The sequence below is a fragment of the Vigna umbellata genome, chromosome 9, assembly GCF_029865625.1.
Source record: "Vigna umbellata cultivar VRB3 chromosome 9, Vumbellata_1.0, whole genome shotgun sequence".
Taxonomy (NCBI): Eukaryota; Viridiplantae; Streptophyta; class Magnoliopsida; order Fabales; family Fabaceae; genus Vigna; species Vigna umbellata.
This window is the reverse complement of record NC_142173.1, coordinates 31,259,080-31,277,342: the sequence shown is the minus strand read 5'-3', so window position 1 is coordinate 31,277,342 and position 18,263 is coordinate 31,259,080. Positions and strand designations below refer to the sequence as shown.

The following is an 18,263-nucleotide window of genomic DNA, read 5'->3' as shown; positions in this document are numbered from 1 at the left end:
AGCGAAGACTGGCCTTGTTCTTCTCAATAAACATATCAATTTCTAAAATCACGAATGACAGAGATCAAACATTGAGCATGGACGAAGACACTTAAAGCATGAACATTTGGTGTTCACCACTATGTATATATAAATACAGCTGGTATTTCTGAAAGTTAAATTATCATTTTAGCATTTATAATTGGTTAAAAAAACAGCCAAAAATTTGATGCTATGTATATTAAATTGGAAAGTTACAGTCAGAGATTCTAAACTAAATTAAGTAAAAAAATATCTAGATCGTTTTTACCGTATTGGGAATACAGACCGCAAAACAGAGGCAGTGAGTGACCCACTTCTTGTGGCACTGAACTGGCGTTAATAAATAACAATAATAGCATTTGAATAGTAGTAAAGTGGTAATAAAAATAATAAAGAAAATAAAAAGAAAAATAATAATAGTCCTATTATTATTAGCAGATGCAAAGAGCACATTGGTGTTTTTTTGGTGTTATGATGTGTGCGAGTTACTTTGGAAGTACAAAAGATTCTAGCATTATAATCCGAGGGCCATTAATGAATGTTGAGAAACAGTGGAACAGAAACCCTGCAACGTTACCACTAGCATTTATATTTATCATCAACGTTACGTTTGGGCATTTAAAAAGAGAGAGAAAAGAAAAAGAAATAGTAAAAAGGAAGAGAGAGTTGAGACGTTACTGTAGAATGATGCAAGGAGAGAAGGATGTCGAAACGGCAAGTCCCGGAGGACAAGAGAAACGACAAACAGATCGCTGTGTCGCATATTCGCAATTGGACAGACTGAGCTGAATCCAAAACCATAACTCGATTTCAGAGCCCAAAACTCACCGCCGAATCAACTCGTTTCATTCCGATGCTCACGCTTATGCTCCTTGCATTGCTACCTATCTCTGGATTTTGATTTTCCCATTCTGCCCCTGCCGGGAATCTCCTACTCCCGCCCTCCAGCGCCATCGCCCTCGCCGTTCTCGGCGGAGGCTATCTATGTGTAGCAAGATTACAACGCTCTGGATCCTGGCTTCGGGGCTGGTCCTGGGTGCGGGATAAGGTCACTGAGTGGGAGAGTGCGATGCTGGTACCCGGGATTTTAGGGTTTCAGGGTTTGGTGTATGTCGTGTTGGCGTTGGGCTTTGCGGTGATTCGGCACGTCTGGAGGAATGCGGAGGCCAAGAGGGAGGAGGTCATGATGATGAGGTCGCCGGAGGATGCTGGCGTGGAGGACATGGAGGTTTCTGCCGCGGTCGCGCCGTCGCCTGTGGAGTACTCTTCGCCGGTTCCGGTGAATGCTTCTCGGTGGTACCAATGCGCGGTGTGTTATGCGCCTACCACCATGCGGTGTGCTCGCTGCAAGGCCGTGAGATATTGGTTAGTTTTTCTTCTTCGTGATTATATTTTGGAACTGCTGTGCTGTGTTATTACAATTGAGTGATTAAGCTTAGAGGTTGAAGAAATGGATAGGGATCGTGGAGAGGGATTACTTGGTTGCCGTTGATAAGAAAGCTCTTCTTGTGTTGCTCTTTGTTTGAAAGGGATTATTAGGGTTGGGGTTGGGGGTTGATGAATTTTTTCATTTTGTGCTTTGGTTTCAAGGGGCATTGAGATTATGTTTGTTCATTAGTTTGGAAAAAGCTTTATTGTAGGATTGGGACTTGAGTTCAATGTTATTGGTTGCTTTGCATGTTGTCTTATGTCTAATTTGGCTTGTTTTCTCACTTCTGTTCAAGTAATTTCATGATTGAATACTCGTTTAGAAGAGAGAAACCATGCCGATTCTACTTGATGATGTGGAAGCCATCCGCGTGTTTGGTATCTTGTTACCCGGTCATAGACATGCAGCATCAAGTAGAATACGTTATTGTGAGCAATTTGACGTGAATTTATGGTACAACGAGAGTCGTCAAATAAGATCCAAACATGCACTGGAATTATTTGGTTTTCACTTATATAATGACAAACCACATCCCCTTTGTTGGATCAAATATGCCATAAGGTGTTTGCATTGCCTCTGATGTTAGGAGCTATTGTTCTTTCTTTCCCTTTTGCTTGATGACCAAAAGAAAAATAATAATGAATGTATCGAGGGGGGTTGCTTTGCTTTTTTTTTAAATTTTTTTCTCTTTTGTATTTGAAATTGAAAGAGCTTGAATTGTCATCTTTATAGTGAGAAGTTTTACTAATGATTTGTCGTAGTTGCTTTCCTAAAACTGTGTTTTATTTTGCTTGTGTGTCGTCTTGGTTCAGTGACATGTCTCTCAAGTCATCATTTCATTCTCTTAATATATTACAGTGGTTGTTATTCATTCTCATTAACATACTTTCTTGTAGTTCGGGTAAGTGTCAAATTAGTCACTGGAGGCAAGGTCACAAGGATGAATGTTGTCCTCCTCCCACTACCACCATGGAAATCAATGACGAAAATATTTCTTACAGGGCATCCGCGTCCAGAACTGAGTCTGGTCATCATGGTACTGGTTTTTTATTACAAATCTCGTTAAATTATCTCATGCATATATGGTTTATAATTTGGCTAGATTTGCTGCAGAAATTAAAGGAATACATGCTGATATCTCATCTTCCAATGACTCGTATTCCAGTCTTGATCCTTCTGTTGGTGCAAGAAAATCATTCGATGATAACTATTACAACAGATTTCCAAACCCTGTCTGCAATGATACTACTGCTGATACTAGTGCTGGTTCCGCTCATAACAAAGATTCAACAGTGAACATGAAATGTTCTGTGAATATTGAAGTTAAGGATTCTAATGCAATTAAAAGAACCAAGACAAATCCTATTAACACTAATGATGAGACTCGATTGAAATCAAAAGTTCCCAAAACTAAATCTGACATATCTCATGATGAGGCAGCAAATTTTGGTAGCCATGAACGCAGAAGAAAAGTTGCAATTCTTGAAAAATCAGGAACAGATACCTCTAAATTCAAAACTGTGCCTTACTTGAGTGGCTCTACTAAATATGCTGTAATAGATGATGTAGAAGAAGAATCACATTTGTCAAAATACAGAGAAGCACGAAGATTGTCATCTAGTTCTCGTGATCGACCATCTTCAACTACCAAGGGAGATTTTCTTTCACAGTCCAAGTGTGTGAAAACTGACGATTGTCATACTTTATCAACAAAAGTTAGTGCTATTCCAAATCTGCCACAAAACGTACGCAGTGGCTTGAAAACATCAATGCAGAAAGTTGTCCAGCAGTTTAGAAGCTCAAAAGATTCAAGATCTTCTGAAAATGAGGTTGAAATATTTTGACTTATTTGCATAGCTTAGAAATAACTAATTATTATTATTATTATTTTAAATAATAACTTTGTCTTCGTTGATTTTAAAATTGTATATTTTTGGCAGATGGGCTTTCCTTATGAACTCTTTGTAGAACTTTACTGTTATGACAAGATGAAGCTACTCCCCTTTGGCCTTACAAACTGTGGGAACAGGTATTTTTTGGTCTTCAGCTCTTGTTTCTCTGTTGTGTTTCATTAGTTCAAGGGAGGCACAGCCAGTGTTTGTTTGTGTAGCTTTTTTCTATTCAACATTTATTACCTTGCTAATTGAAATGCTTCATCCTGCAGTTGTTACGCAAATGCTGTTCTCCAGTGCTTGGCATATACTCGGCCTTTGACTTCATATCTTTTTCAAGGGTTCCATTCAAAACGATGCAAGTTCCTCTTAATAATATTGTCACGATTTAACTTGTCCAATTATCAGGATCTTGTAATTAATTTGATATTCATAATGCTTTCACTAGGTCAAAAGAAGGGATGGTGCTTTACATGTGAGTTTGAACATCTAATTCAGAAGGCAAAAGAAGGGATTTCTCCACTTTCCCCAATTGGGATATTGTCTAAGATACACAAGATTGGAAGCCATCTTGGGCATGGGAGGGAAGAAGACGCACATGAGTTTTTAAGGTGAGGAAAATAATTTTGCTTAAGCTGTGAACAATTTATACCTCAAGTTGTCTACACGATTAATTGCTCAACTGGGCAGGTGTGCAGTTGATACAATGCAATCTGTTTGCCTCAAGGAAGCCAGTGTTTCTAGTCCATTGGCAGAAGAAACAACTCTAGTTGGTTACACTTTTGGAGGTTATCTTCGATCAAAGGTTGTTACAACTAAAAAGATCTATTTTTTATTAGGTTGACATGTTTCAACTTTTACAGAGTTTGAAGAAGATCTAAAAATTAAAATATATTTGATGTTAATTGCAGATAAAGTGCTTACGATGCCTGGGAAAATCTGAGAGGTATGAGAGAATGATGGATCTTACTGTTGAAATTGATGGTGATATTGGAACTTTAGAAGAGGCCCTGGGACAATTTACTGCACCTGAAATCTTGGATAAAGATAACAAGTATAATTGCAGCAGGTTTGTTATTATTTCCATTTTCACATTTATTCCAATTCCATTCTGGCCTATTATAATGTTCCTGTGCTTGCTTTTCTTTTCTTTCCTTTTTCCTTAGCAAATATAATTGCTTGTATTATTGTTAAGTTGTGTGGCAATTTAATTTTGTTTATATTCTCTGATGGTACATCATAGATTTAAATTTGACTACTATTACTTAATCTATCTTTTGAGGTTAAAATTCATGATAAAATCTTCAAAATTCAGATTCTGAGCTTTTAACTAACGTGTTAAATTCCCAAACTGAATGAGAAATTACTGTAGTTTTAATTTGGTAATTCATCCATTGTTGTACAAAGTGATAAACAAAGCTTTATGCAGCTTCAAAAGTCATAGAAAGAAAGGTTCTAAACCTGTTGGAAGGTTAAATTTAGGATTTTATTGAGAGAGCATTAAACTTACTGAAACAATTAAAAATTTATCAGAAGGCTTAGAAATGTGTAAGTGTTTTTCAGAATTGAATACTAAATACATTATAGTATAGCCGCCATTCTGAAATTTTTTTATATAGTCTATATAAATTCTCAAAAAGTGAGGCGGATAATAATAATAATAATGCACTGAGAAAAAAGAGGCAGAGAAATCAGTTCCTGGTGAAAAGAAAACACTGACATAAAGTGATAAACCAATTGCCAGAGAAGGGAAACTATTCTCCAAAGTGCTGGGTGGGGAGAGTTGTACACGTAAGTGCTGGTTGAGTTGAGATATAAAATGAGAAATAGAAGTCTTTTGATTGATTTTCAGGCTGCTATTTCACATGTGAAAGTTTCTATACTGAACTGTCTTCTACTACAATCCCTGTAGCAGCCAGGGTCCACTCAGCTACCCTCTGTAGTTTCTATTTAAAATCCTGAATCTACTAATGGCGTTCTGGGTTTTTGTCTGTCAAACTGATTTAAATGACTCATCTTTAGATGAATTTTACAATCCTCTCTAAAGGAATGCTACTTTTGCAAGAAAACTGAGAAGCTTCCACACCATACTTTGTGGAGTGTGTGGTAGAAGAATTGTGGGACCTTGTGGTTAGACTTAACTATGATGTAGTTTGTTTGATGATTTTCTTGCTTCAATTTAGGAACATATCTAGATTTTTTGTTCAGCTAATTTGCTTTCATTGAACTATATATGCAATTATAGTCATGGTTTAAACTCAAGATTCTAATTAGATTGGGTAGGGTGAACATCAGTTACTCAGTTCATAATATCCTCCATTCCTACCCAAAATGTAAAAAAGTATAGTTATATATGCATTTGCATAAAAAAATATAAAGAAAAAAAAAACACACTCAATGACAGCATTAAACAAACTTAAATTGAAAAATCACAATCATAACAAGTTGTTATATCCAAATATAATTTTATATTAGTCCAAAATTATTAAGACAACAAAGAAGGGAGCATAGACTGAGAGTGAGAAAAGGCACAGTGGATAATAGAAGGTAGAGACTAAGCGAGAGAAGAAACTGAGTACAGAATCAGCCGTTTGCACTTTGTACAGCCAAAGGGTGGGCAGCATGGTGGTGGCAGCACTGAGTGAAGATGGTCCGTTGCAGTTGGCAGCATGAGAAAGAAGTTTGAAAGTTGTTTGTTGCTGATGAAGTGAGACTAGGAGAGTCCAAGAGTGGATCACAAACAAAGAAAAAAGATATTAGGGATTTTTGAAACTGGGTGAAAGAGATCCCATGAGTTCACAATGAAGAATCGTGGTTCCCGTGTGGTCCTGCTTGCTGACAATTTGATAGGCCCTGGTTAGTTTACAAAAGGCGGGAAAGAGTGTAATAACATAACTGTCTTAACAGTTATGAGAGGGGGCGGGAAAAGGTTGTATAAATAGCCTCTGTTTGACAGAGGGAGGGGGTTGAGGGGGTTGTTGACTGTTGATGTAAAGAACAGGTTCAGTGAACCTTGTGAGGGAGGTTATGCTCCCAGTCTATTCTTTGTACAGACCCATTCTTTGAGTAATAATACAGTTCTTTCATTCATCTTCAGGCTGTTCTGAGTGATTGTGAGTGAGTTCAGTTAGGTTCAATACTTAGGAACCTAACACAATTCCTGCAAACAATTCACCTCACCAAGGTTAAAGAGTGGAGCTGTTGCTGTTTGCCGCAACAGAGAGAAAATTGAGGTTTGTTGGTTGCAGATAATGAAGTGAGAATGGGAGGGGGATCATAAAGGGATCTGACCTAGAGTTTGGGTCCTTGTCTTGCTGGGAATTGACAGTTGTGTGAGTTCACAATGAATGTGATCCCACTGTGGTCCTGCTTGCCAACGATCCCTGTGAACAATCCTGCATGTGCCAGGGTCTAAGAGTGGGGTGGTTGCAGTTGGCTGCAGCAGAGAAGTTTGAGGGTTGTTGGTTGCAGGTGAAGTGGGAGAGTCCAAAAGTGGATCACAAATGAAGAGAAAGGAAAAATTTGGTTAGAGGGATCCAACCCATAGTCTGGGCGTTTTCCTCGATGAGAATTGACGATCCCATGAGTTCACAACAATGATAGTAATCCGACTGTGGTTCTGCTTGCCTACGATTTCTGTTACTCAGAATGCCAGGTTTCCCTCTTCTCGTAGGATCATCCAATCAAAACTTACTAGGTTATCAGAACCTAGCTACTAAGCACAATGCAAAGTCTGTCATCTGGATTTTTTTTATTCCTGTTTTATGTAGACTGAAGTAGTACTACAAATGTCATGCAGTTTACAGGCACAAAACTGGTATTTTGAGGGTTACTTTTCCTTTCCTGTGTGGGACGCATTCTCAATATTAAATCACTGAATTTGTTTATTTCTTGCTGTACAGGTGTAAAACATATGAGAAAGCACGAAAGAAGTTGACCGTATTGGAGGCACCAAATATTCTTACAATTGTATTAAAACGATTTCAGGTACCTCCAGTACTGATTTGGAAGTTTTACATGTCATCTAGTTACTTTGCTCTATATGCTATTTTACTTCTATATTTTGTATCTAATGCATATTCTGATTCTACTTTGGCAGTCTGGTAACTTCGAGAAGTTGAACAAGTCGGTTCAGTTCCCTGAAGTCCTGAATATGGCTCCCTATATGAGCGGAACAAAGGATAAGTCTCCATTATACAGCCTGTATGCAGTGGTTGTCCATTTGGATATCATGAATGCAGCATTTTCAGGCCATTATGTCTGTTATGTGAAGAACATTCAGGGGGAATGGTTCAGGACTGATGACAGCAGGGTGACTGTTTTTATTCTGATTTACCTTTTCTGTGTCTGATGCCTTCAACCCCTCTCCCCACCTTCCAAAAAACTTATGCAAATGATGCTATCATTTGATTTTTTGGCTTTGATTTTCATACGTGCTTACTTTTTCATAGAAAGGTACTCATGTCTCATCATCAATATATGAAGAATCAAATTTTAAAAAAAGAGACTAAAATTAGGATGTTTTTGAATTTTTTTTTTCTGAAGTGTTTTCAACATGAGAACTAGTCTGTATTTGAGAAAAAAATTGCTGTGGGAAGCAGCTTCCAGTTCTTATAATTAATAATATTAAGTTTTAAATTTGAAGCATGTCATAGTACAAAGTTATTAGGGTTTTGTCAATGGCTAATAAGTTATTTATTAAAACTCTTTTTTGTATTGTTGAGTGTCAGGTTCATCAAAGAATAGTATAAATTCTTCTTTGAAGTTATTACTGCCTTTTGTTTCTCAAATTTTAAGGAAATACCTAAACCTTTCTTGAAAAATATCTATGAAAATACAATTTGAATTTGATTTCTTAAACTTGTGTTATCAATATTTTACGATTGTAAAAGTGATGGCAATATCAATCTGCACAATATATTTATTAGGTGAGTTTCTTCTGTATGTAAACTGAGGATGCAATCTGTGCTTCTATTTAGGTAGAACCCGTCGAATTGTCAAGAGTCTTATCAGAAAGGGCATACATGCTTCTTTATGCAAGGTAGTAGGCCTGTGGATGTTTATGTATAATTTCTTGCCCAGATATGTTTATTATTTCTGTAGAATATTTCAGCATTAATAATAGCATTGTCTTGTGCTATTTTAAAAACCTTCAGGCACTCTCCTAAGCCACTGGGTTTAGTAAGTAGCACTGCAATATCTTCTGCTGGAAAATTCAAGAGGAGGAACCTGGAAGCCATTCCTGCTACTTCTAAAACGAGATCAAATTCCATGGCTACAAGCGGCAATTCTTCCTATCTGCAGCAGAAGCATGGCAAGCATCCTAACTGGAATGATGTTGATGATTCCTTAAGCAATGATTTTGCATATCCAGAGGAATGGAGATTCCAGTATGGGGGAAGAAATACAATGGTGGATTCTTCTAGTGAAAGCTCACTTTTCAGCTCTTCAGATGCAAGTTCTTGTAGTACTGCGAGTATCAAGGACTCGGCCAGTTCCGCTGACTTCTCGGATTACATATTTGGTGAGGTGGGACCCAATTGGTATAGCCATTATGGGCTTTCATCTAACATGGTGTCATCTTCCTCATATGATAATTTGGATACAGATTTCTTAGTGGATAGTGGTGCAAGTAGAAGGCTCCGGCAGGACACAGAAGATAAAGCAGTTTTATATGCTAACAAAAACAAAAATCACAGTGGCAGTAGGGGAATTGACCTTAAAAGATATATCACTGCTAACCATTATGACAAAAATTCTGGTGTACATGTGAGAAGAACAAGTGGAGATGCATCAGCTCAAACGTTTTATTGAGTTTGAGTTGAGATTTAAGCAATCATCTTGGATATTTTTGGTGTAGTGAAGAAAATCAATATTTCGCTAATCCAAATAGAATGAGGATTCCTGTTCAATGTTCATTCTGTACTCGGATGATTTTATTTATTCATCAGTATATAGAACAACTATAAAATGAGGAAACTAATAAAGGAAAATAAATCGAGTGATAATTCACCGATTATAATCAAGTTTGTGCAGTTAATAATTACTTAGTAATTGTCCTGCGTTGTGATGTGGTTCAAAGTTACTACGAACATATCTTCGTTGGAACGTTACTTTTGTGATCTCTAATTATGCATTTCTCAGGATTTCTTTCCGTATTCAACTGCTCAGGTAATGGCGGCTAGTGATTACTAACATGAGGTTGCTTGCGGCTTACCAACTAGGTTCATGGACAAAATACAAAAGCAATTTCATGTTAATTATTCACATCATTATGTACTTGAGTCTTAGAGTGGTTGCCAGTGCGTTAGGAAATACGTCGCATTCAACAAGTCACGTCCATCCGCAATAGTGAAAACTTGAGGCTTCCATATCCCTTGTCAAACACATTACATATTAACCCGTCACATTATCATATACTTTATATGAAGAGTGGGACATAACATTCGTACACACACTAAATTGTAAAAACTAAATTTTTCTTTCAAGTAATCCTAAACGTGAGAAAGCCATGAGTTTCACAAAGCTCCTAATGTCATTATTATTCTACAACCCTCAAAACCATAAATATTGTTACTAGTCCTTGTTATAGCTCCTAACTGAGTCAACATTCCTCCATCATTAGAAGTCAGAATGAAGAACAGAGATTTAGTGAGTAGAACGGCGCATCTTAAAGGCTGGCTTGTGCATGGCAATCTTCAAAGAGCTCTTGAGCATCCCCATACGATCATTCCCAAGACCTTGCACCCACAACACACTTCTGTTTCTCCCTCCCACACTCACTATCTCAGCCTTCACCACTTTGGTTTTCACTGATCCCATTGCCCTTGATATTGCAGACATCAATCCCATACTATCCTCGCAACTCAATGTGGCCTTCACTAGGTCCTCCTCATTATTACATTTTTCCAACCTCAACCTGTCTGCCCCACTAGGAAACTTAACAACATCCTTTGATGAGCTACCACAACTCTCTTGTTCCACTTTTGATACTTTTTTCTTCAGCTCCTTCACTTGCTTGATAGTCTCTGCCAACACCGATGCCTTGTCCTTCTGATGGTTCATAACAAAATCTAATTCACCATGCTTGTATAAATAAATTAAAAATGACAGAATTGTAATCTGGCAACTTATAAATAGGCCCACAAACATCTTTTTAATCTTCTAAAATATTTCCACAAGCTATTTTTTGTCTCCTCAAATTGTAATGTCTTTATCACGTGACTTTTAAAGGGAATAAGACTAACTGTTTGGAAATTATTTATGAATGAAAAACATATCTGAAATAAATGTAGGAATTTTCAGTTTCACAAGGTTTGATACTTACTTTGATCAAGTTGGGAAGGATAGTTCGGAGGGTTTCATATTGACCATTGATTCTCATTCTACGTCTCTTTTCAGCTTCACTGTGTTTCTTTGCGGCTACAACTTTTATCTCTGTCTTTGATCTTTGCTTCAAGAAACTGGTTTGGTATGTCCTAGAGATGAATGGCTGAGGAAACCCACCTCTTATCATTTGAGCTTCTGAGTTATAGTAACTTCGAAGATGTTTCATGCCCTGTACTAATTATTTCAGTAAACCAAAAGAAAGAAAAACCGATTTTAATTTACCTACAGACAATTTTGAACATGTAATAACTTTGTTACCTGTAGAAGGAAAACCATGGAATTTAACTGATTTTCCCTCCTATGGAAGGTTGTATGCAAAGAGAGCCAAGAAAACAAAAAGATTGCTACAAGTTTTGCCTTTGCTCACAACTTTCTTATAAGAAGAGAATGGATCTTCTTTAATGGTGTAATGGCATGCTCAAAACATATTTTTTCAATTTAATAAGATAATGCAAAAATTTCCTTCTAATAATAGCAAATTAGAAAATAATCACAGCATCATCAGAATTTAAAACAGGTATGATATAAAATTTAATGTTAAGATTCTTAATATCCCACTGTAAGATCCGTGTATCTTTTTGAGTAAATTTATTGCTTTTGAGAAGCATTCAAAGATTTTATAGATTAGGGGAACATTTATTTTCATTTTTTAAATTCAAATAATGTAGCTTTAAAAGTGTGATTTTAAAATATTATTTAAAAATTCACGAAAAAATGTGTATGTTAATTATTTTAAGTGAAAAAGTTACCTAATTATATTTTGAAAGAGAAATTGCACCATTACGTATTAAATAAAAAATATTATTTTCATTTATTAATAGATAAAATTATGTCATTAAGGTCCTGTTCTTTTGAGTGGATTTGAGGGAGTGGATTTGAAGAGATTTGAGAGGATTTGAAGATAAATTTTTTTGTCATTTATTTGAGTGAATTTAAAGGTAAACGAGAGTGAATTTGGAAATAAATTTTTTTAATTTGTCACGTCAATACAATTGTATACTAATTCTTACATATTTTATTTCTTGCACTGAAGAAAATTATTATAGGTTAAAATTACCAAATAAAAAATGGTTAAAAAATTACATATCTTTGTATAGAGTTATAGATAAAAAGAAAAAAAAACTTAATTTCTTTTACAACTTGAAGGACCATGAAACTTGATAAATTTATTCTGCTAATAAATTAACTCCAGTATTAAGTGAACAATCTATATATTAATATAATAACTTGATTTTAAAGAAACTATCCAACTCACTATATGAGTGTATCTGTAACTAGTTATGAGGGTGGTGTGGTTACTTTATTTGCAGCATATTATACTTGACAATGATTCTTGCACTGAAGCATTTGTTAGACTCAAAATCTGAAACGTTGGGTCAGTAAGTCTTTTGCTGTCTTTCTTGCTTTCTCTCTCTTTTGTTATTTCATTTTATTGTGTTTTCTTTTAATTTCAGAATCTTAAAATATTAGGAAATAACCACTTAATAAAATTACTTATTTTATTAAAGAATCAATTATGAAAATTCACAATTAAGAATATTTAATTAAAAAAAATAAAAATAAAGAGAAGATATCTACATATTCCTTTAATACATAACATATGTTGATGATGTATTACAAAAAAATCTTGAAATTATCGATGGATTTTTATCGGCAAATATGTTTTCGTAGGTAAATTTGATTTACCGACAAATTTTATCGACGAATTTCAATTTTTTTTGTTATTGATAGAATCATGACTGACGAATTTTATCAATGGAAAGTTCATCAATAATGCATATTAAATTTATCTGCGAATTTTTTTATTGGTAAATTTGTCGATAATGCATATTACACTGATTAACAAAAAAGTTCATCGATAAATCCGTCGATAAATGATTATTGACAAAAAATTCGTCGATAATTTGACTTACCGATAAAAAAGTTATCAGTAAATCCATCAGTAAAAAGGATAGTAATGAATGTCTCATTTACCTGTGAATTTATTGACGAACGTTTTCGTCGATAATTACATATATATTTTTTCATCGATATTACCGACATCAATTTTACCAACGGACGTTTGAATGCCGATAATATCAATTTTTATTATAGTGTGAGTTATTTTATAATATCATTTTATTATAAATTATAATATACAGTTTACAGTGAGTTGTAAAAGATTTATTAAAGATTTATGTAGTATTCATTTTGTTAATAAAAAAATTATATATTATAAATTTATTTAATTAATATAAAACTTGTACATTTACATTAGAATCGTGTCTAATTTAAGTGTCGTACCTTTAATCTGCATGAAATAATATCTCTACAAACCGAAAATACATATGGTTAAAAAATCCTAACACTAGATAGGAGATAATGGCTTTTTTTTTAAATAATAGAGTAATGTACTTTTAAAGAGTATATTTCATTACGAGCATGAAAAATAACTGGAAATTTTAGTGTATGAGATGTGAATTTGGTTAAATCCCTAAAGTTTTGGTCTTTACATAAGGCCAAAAAATCTAGAGAGGAAAAAACTTATATAATAAAAAAGTATATGACACAAGTTTTCACAATTCGATACTTAACTTCTAGATTATTTTTTAAAGTCAAACTATATTTAAAAATAAAAAATATTTATTTAAAATATTTGCTTCATCTGAATCCAAGTTTAAGGTGGTAGATTACATTGGATTAAGGTTAAATTAAGTTAAGTGAAGACGATGTCTAATAAGTTAAAATGAATCTAAATTATATTTAGTAAGTTGAGATGAATCTAGATTATGTCGAGTTATGTTATAGAACCATATTAAGTTAGTTAAGATAGGTCTAGACTATATCAAATCGAGTCAAATTTAAGTTAAATTGATTTGGGATGAGTTCAATTAAGCTAATACGAAACAAATTAAGTTACTCCAAGTTAAGTAGAGTTAAGATGAGTCTAACTAAGGTCACACCAAGTTGAATTGGACTCAAGTTAGGTCGAGTTGGGCTTTCAACTTGGGCTTAGTTCGAGCCAAATGTTAATCATGCTAAGTTAGATATGGTCCATGTATGTTGAGACAAGTTAGGTCAAGTCTAAATTGAGTAATCTCAAGTATGTTTGAGAGATGAACTCAACTCAAGTTAAACTCATGTTGAGTAATATTGAGTTATTCTTATGTTAGGTTAAGTTAGATTATGCCCATGTTAAATTATGCCCATGTTAGATTTTTATTAGCATAGTCAAGGTGAGTTGAGTTGGACTAAGATCATATCAAGTTGGCCTATTTTAAGTAAAACTGAGTCAAGTTAAGCCTAAACTAATTTGGCTATAGTCCGAAAAGGGTAAAGTTTGTCCAAGTCATGCAAAGCTACCCTAGCCAAGCAAGGTCAAACTAGGCCCAAACAAGTTGGGTTGACCATCCAAATCAAACTGGATTAAACCTATGTCAAGTTAAATTGAATTAGTACGAGTAAGGTCAATAGGAGATTGTGTTGGGTCAAGTGCAAAAGTATGGATTGATCTCTATTAAGCTCATATCAGGTTGGGTTAAATCTAACTTAAATTAGAGTGAGCCATATTAGATCAAGCTCAAGTCAGACATGATTAAGTTGAGTTAACCTCAAACATGTTGAAGTCAAGTTGCCCAACTAATAGATTGAACTTAAATTAAATTGGATCTAAGTTAAAAAATGTATAGTCAAATTAAATTTAAGTCATGTAAAAGTTAGATTATGTTAACCTCAAATGAAGTTAGACCAAGTTAGATCTTTATAAATTGATATTTGAATCTCACCTTTATAATTAAGTTAAAAATAACAAAAACCAACTAAAAATTAATTTATAATTAATATAAAATACATATAATTTAATTTGTAATTTATAATATTTTAAAGAATCTTACTATACAGATATTTAAGAATTAACTAAAATGATAATTTTATAATGAATGAAACTTATAACCTATTCTATTTTATAAAAAAAGTGGAAACTTAGGCGATTTTTTAAAGCACTTATTTAACATATAATAATAAGGAACTTGCTTTTGAAATTGGTAGATAATGTATGTTCATAATTCTATACATTTATGATAATAAAACACATTAATGCAAAGTAAAATTACGATGCAACAATAGGCATATATGTATTTTGTTGATTCAATTGAAGGTTTTGAATAATTTAAACCAAACTACCAATTCATCATCTAAATAATAATAGAACGAACTTGAAGATGTAAATGTTGTTTGGTCTGAATGTATAAAACCTAAACTTCTAAATACTAATACCCATTTATATCGTGGAAATATTGTAACATGCTTTCATGAAATTTGGCGTAATAAGTTATAATAATATTTATCGAAAAGAATTTTTTTTTCTCCTGTTTTTTTTATACTTTATATTTTTATTAATTTATCTATTATTTAGTACACTATAAAAATTAAAACATTAAAAAAATTTAAATATGTTTTTTTAAAATTTAATAGTAGTTATACTAATAAAATTAATATTAATAATATTATTATTCATATAACAAAATTTTTATTATTAATCATATTTATGACATTTTACAATAATAATAACTCTAACTAATATTTTTACAATAAAATTTAAATTAAATAAAAAATACAACTTTACTAATATTATAATTAATTTATTAAGCACTAAACATGAGACTAAAGCCACGAAGACTCCTACAATTTATCTCAGTACAAAAGCATGAGACTTGAGCTACAGAAGAAACCTACCTTGGTACCAAACTTCACATCTGTAACCATGATACCATCATTGAAGCCACACTTTGGAATGTTTATAAAAAAAGATTTGCTCATCTGTTTTAAAGGGACTTCTAAACGTATTTAAAGCTAGACATATTTAGAGAAAGACTTTAGAGAGTTTTTCTCATACACACTTCCTTTGTACTTTAAAGAATATTATTAGAGGGTTAGGGGATGAAATTTCTTCCTTGTATTAAATTCTTCCCATCCATTATGAAGAGCTAAATCTCTTAATTGTTGAAGTGAGATGTAACCCTTTGAAACTCTCTTGTATTTGGTACTATTTGTAATTTGGTCTATACTTGTTAGATCTAAGGTTGTAGCTAACTATAGAGTCTTGACTTTAATGCATGTGATCCATTTAAGTAGTCACTAAGGAATCATATTGAAGTTTAAAAATCTTAGACTCTAAGTGTTAGGAATGAATCTAGAATTATATTCAAAGAAAACTCCTAGGACATGATTACTTGTAACTTCATATTTAATAACAAAGCCATTATAAGAGAGGGACAAAATGGTGGAAAACTTCAACACGTTTTCATTATTTGGAAGTCAATCATTTTCAAATCTAAACTCTTTTACGAAGTATTTTACTCTGTTTTCATATATCGACTCCGTTTTATATTCTATGTCATCCATTTCCAGTTATACTACAAATCACCCAATATACTTGATCCCATGTGTTATTTCTATTTATTGCTTCCATTTCAACATCCATTTCTTTCCTCCCCTTCTCACTTTTAATAGCTTCTTCAAAATGGATTGGATCATCAATTGTAGACATCGCCAAATGAACTTCATTCTTTTCTACGAAAAAGGCTCTTTCCAAACACATAATCCTTCTTCCAATCAAGTTGTTTCCTATTTCTTCCCTTATTGGAGGTTGAAGTAACATCTCCACTCAAAGAATCCAAATAACGCTCTTCTCTTTCACCAACATCAAATGCAGGTTCTCCTATCACTTCATCCAAATTGGGCTCGTCAATTCCATTTTCATGATCATTTCATTCTAATTAACACTTAATTTCTTTCTCATATTTCTAATTCCATTCCCAAAAACTATTTTCATCAAAAAAAATCTCGACTTATGAAAACTTTTTTAGATATTGGATCATATAGCATATATGCTTTAACTTATCACTAACTCTTAACAATACACTGTAAGTAATTTTTATGATTTCAATTAAATGAAAACAGGATCTTGAATTTCACGCTTCTCACTATTCTCACACACATAATAGAAAAGGACTTACCTGGATCCATTGTATAGTTCTTTCCTGTCAATTGTTCTCCCTTCTGTTAGTTCTTTCCTGACATTGTTCTCCCTTCTCTTAGTTCTTTCCTGTCATTGTTCTCCCTTCTCTTAGTTCTTTCCTGTCATTGTTCTCCCTTCTCTTACTCCTCCTCTTTGATGCTTTCTTGATGATATAGAAATTGCCAAAGATATTTTTCTCTATCAAAGTCATAGTTTTTTTTCTTTACTTTTCAAAAAGTTAACGGGTCAACAGAAGTAAAACATTTTTTAACCAATTTTAATAAAATACAAATATGTCCTTTTATTGAAGTGAGAAGAGAGGAATTAATTTTAATAACTCTAAAATAATTCCTATAACTTTTTACCTTATATTCTAATAATCATCACATTAGAATCTTTACATCAAAGTTATACTTTAAATTACATGAACCAATTCTTAAATTAATATAATTTAAGATACACATTCTAGGCTCTTATAATCTAACTTAATTCTCTTTTTATCAGAAATATAAACATGAGAAAGACAACTAAAAATTCGAAAATACTCAACTCACTAGTGCATAAAGGACTTTAGATGTTTGGTATTTTGGGCTTTTAATGTCTGATCTTTGTCAGACGTCTATATGGGTGACATTAATGAGACGTCAGACCCTTTAGTTTAGACCTCTCTATAGACGTCGGACCTATATAGGCCAAACGTCTACATAGACGTTAGACCTATATAGGTCAGACGTCTATATAGACGTCAGACCTATATAGGTCATACGTCTATATAGACGTCTGATCCATACAGGTCAGACGTCTCTGAGGTTGCTCCTGACTCATGGTGATTTGAGTTTACAACTTTATATTTTAGTTGAAGAGAATGTATTGTACATTTTTTTTATTGGATGGTTTTAAAAACGTAGTGGAGGGAATTGGAGGAGTCCAAAACGCAAGAAATCGCCGCCGAAGAACGCCTCCCAAGGACACGAGAATAACTACACCAAAACCCAACGAAAACACATTTTAATCGGTTCAAATTAAAGATAATGCATCAAAGAGTGATGTAATCGGAGTAAAATTAATTTAAAACGGTGTAAAAGTGAGAAAACAAACCTGAAAAGCGTAACCCGTAAAGAGAAAACGCGACGAAGATGATGAACAATGAGTGGGCGTAACGGTTGTCTCGCATTCGCGATGTTTTAATGCCGACATTTAGACGTCGGTTCTCCCAATAACAGATGTCTAAAGTGCTTTAGAAGTCAGAGTGGCGGGATCATACGTCTAAATGGAGTCAAAAAGTGACTTTTTAAATTTCTGGGTTGTGTATTTAGACGTCGGTTCCCCCAATAACAAACGTCTAAAGTGCTTTAGAAATCGGAGTGGCGGGATTAGACGTCTAAATGGAGTCAAAAAGTGACTTTTTAAATTCTTGGACTATGGATTTAGACGTCGATTTCCCCAATAACAGACGTCTAAAGTGCTTTAGAAGTTGGAGTGGCAGGATCAGACGTCTAAATGGAGTCAAAAAGTGACTTTTTAAACTCTTGGG

At 33.7% G+C, this 18,263-nt stretch overlaps 3 protein-coding genes across 3 annotated transcripts in view; 1 reads left to right on the top strand and 2 right to left on the bottom strand.

The window, feature by feature from the left end:
* Positions 1–653: 653 nt before the first annotated feature.
* Positions 654–9,368, top strand: LOC148193208 (ubiquitin carboxyl-terminal hydrolase 17-like). Its single transcript, XM_088098585.1, has 12 exons — positions 654–1,386; positions 2,347–2,486; positions 2,564–3,279; positions 3,391–3,479; positions 3,615–3,700; positions 3,791–3,953; positions 4,033–4,147; positions 4,254–4,411; positions 7,245–7,329; positions 7,442–7,654; positions 8,322–8,383; positions 8,499–9,368. The coding sequence occupies exons 1-12, from the start codon at positions 1,091–1,093 to the stop codon at positions 9,154–9,156; spliced, it is 2,781 nt and encodes a 926-aa protein (XP_087954711.1). The 5' UTR covers positions 654–1,090; the 3' UTR covers positions 9,157–9,368.
* Positions 9,369–9,775: 407 nt separating this feature from the next.
* On the bottom strand, positions 9,776–11,007 carry LOC124824165 (transcription factor bHLH131-like). The gene is made up of 3 exons (XM_047296546.2): positions 10,990–11,007; positions 10,670–10,900; positions 9,776–10,395 (listed from the first exon to the last, which is right to left on the bottom strand). The coding sequence occupies exons 1-3, from the start codon at positions 11,005–11,007 to the stop codon at positions 9,991–9,993; spliced, it is 654 nt and encodes a 217-aa protein (XP_047152502.2). The 3' UTR covers positions 9,776–9,990.
* Positions 11,008–16,271: 5,264 nt separating this feature from the next.
* The window catches only part of LOC148193207 (uncharacterized), a 2,921-nt gene continuing 929 nt past the window's right edge, over positions 16,272–18,263 (bottom strand). Inside the window, exon 3 of the mRNA XM_088099382.1 lies at positions 16,272–16,451. Within this exon, the coding sequence (XP_087955508.1) occupies positions 16,272–16,451 (180 nt within the window). The remainder of the gene's footprint in view (positions 16,452–18,263) is intronic.

Bases quoted from the DNA above. Each gene is read 5' to 3' on its own strand.
- LOC148193208 (XM_088098585.1), top strand. From the start codon at position 1,091: ATGCTGGTACCCGGGATTTTAGGGTTTCAGGGTTTGGTGTATGTCGTG. The intron at 1,387-2,346 runs GTTAGTTTTTCT...ACTTTCTTGTAG, and splicing joins TGCAAGGCCGTGAGATATTG to TTCGGGTAAGTGTCAAATTA. The intron at 4,148-4,253 runs GTTGTTACAACT...TGTTAATTGCAG, and splicing joins GAGGTTATCTTCGATCAAAG to ATAAAGTGCTTACGATGCCT.
- LOC124824165 (XM_047296546.2), bottom strand. The intron at 10,396-10,669 runs GTAAGTATCAAA...ATGAACCATCAG, and splicing joins TCCTTCCCAACTTGATCAAA to AAGGACAAGGCATCGGTGTT.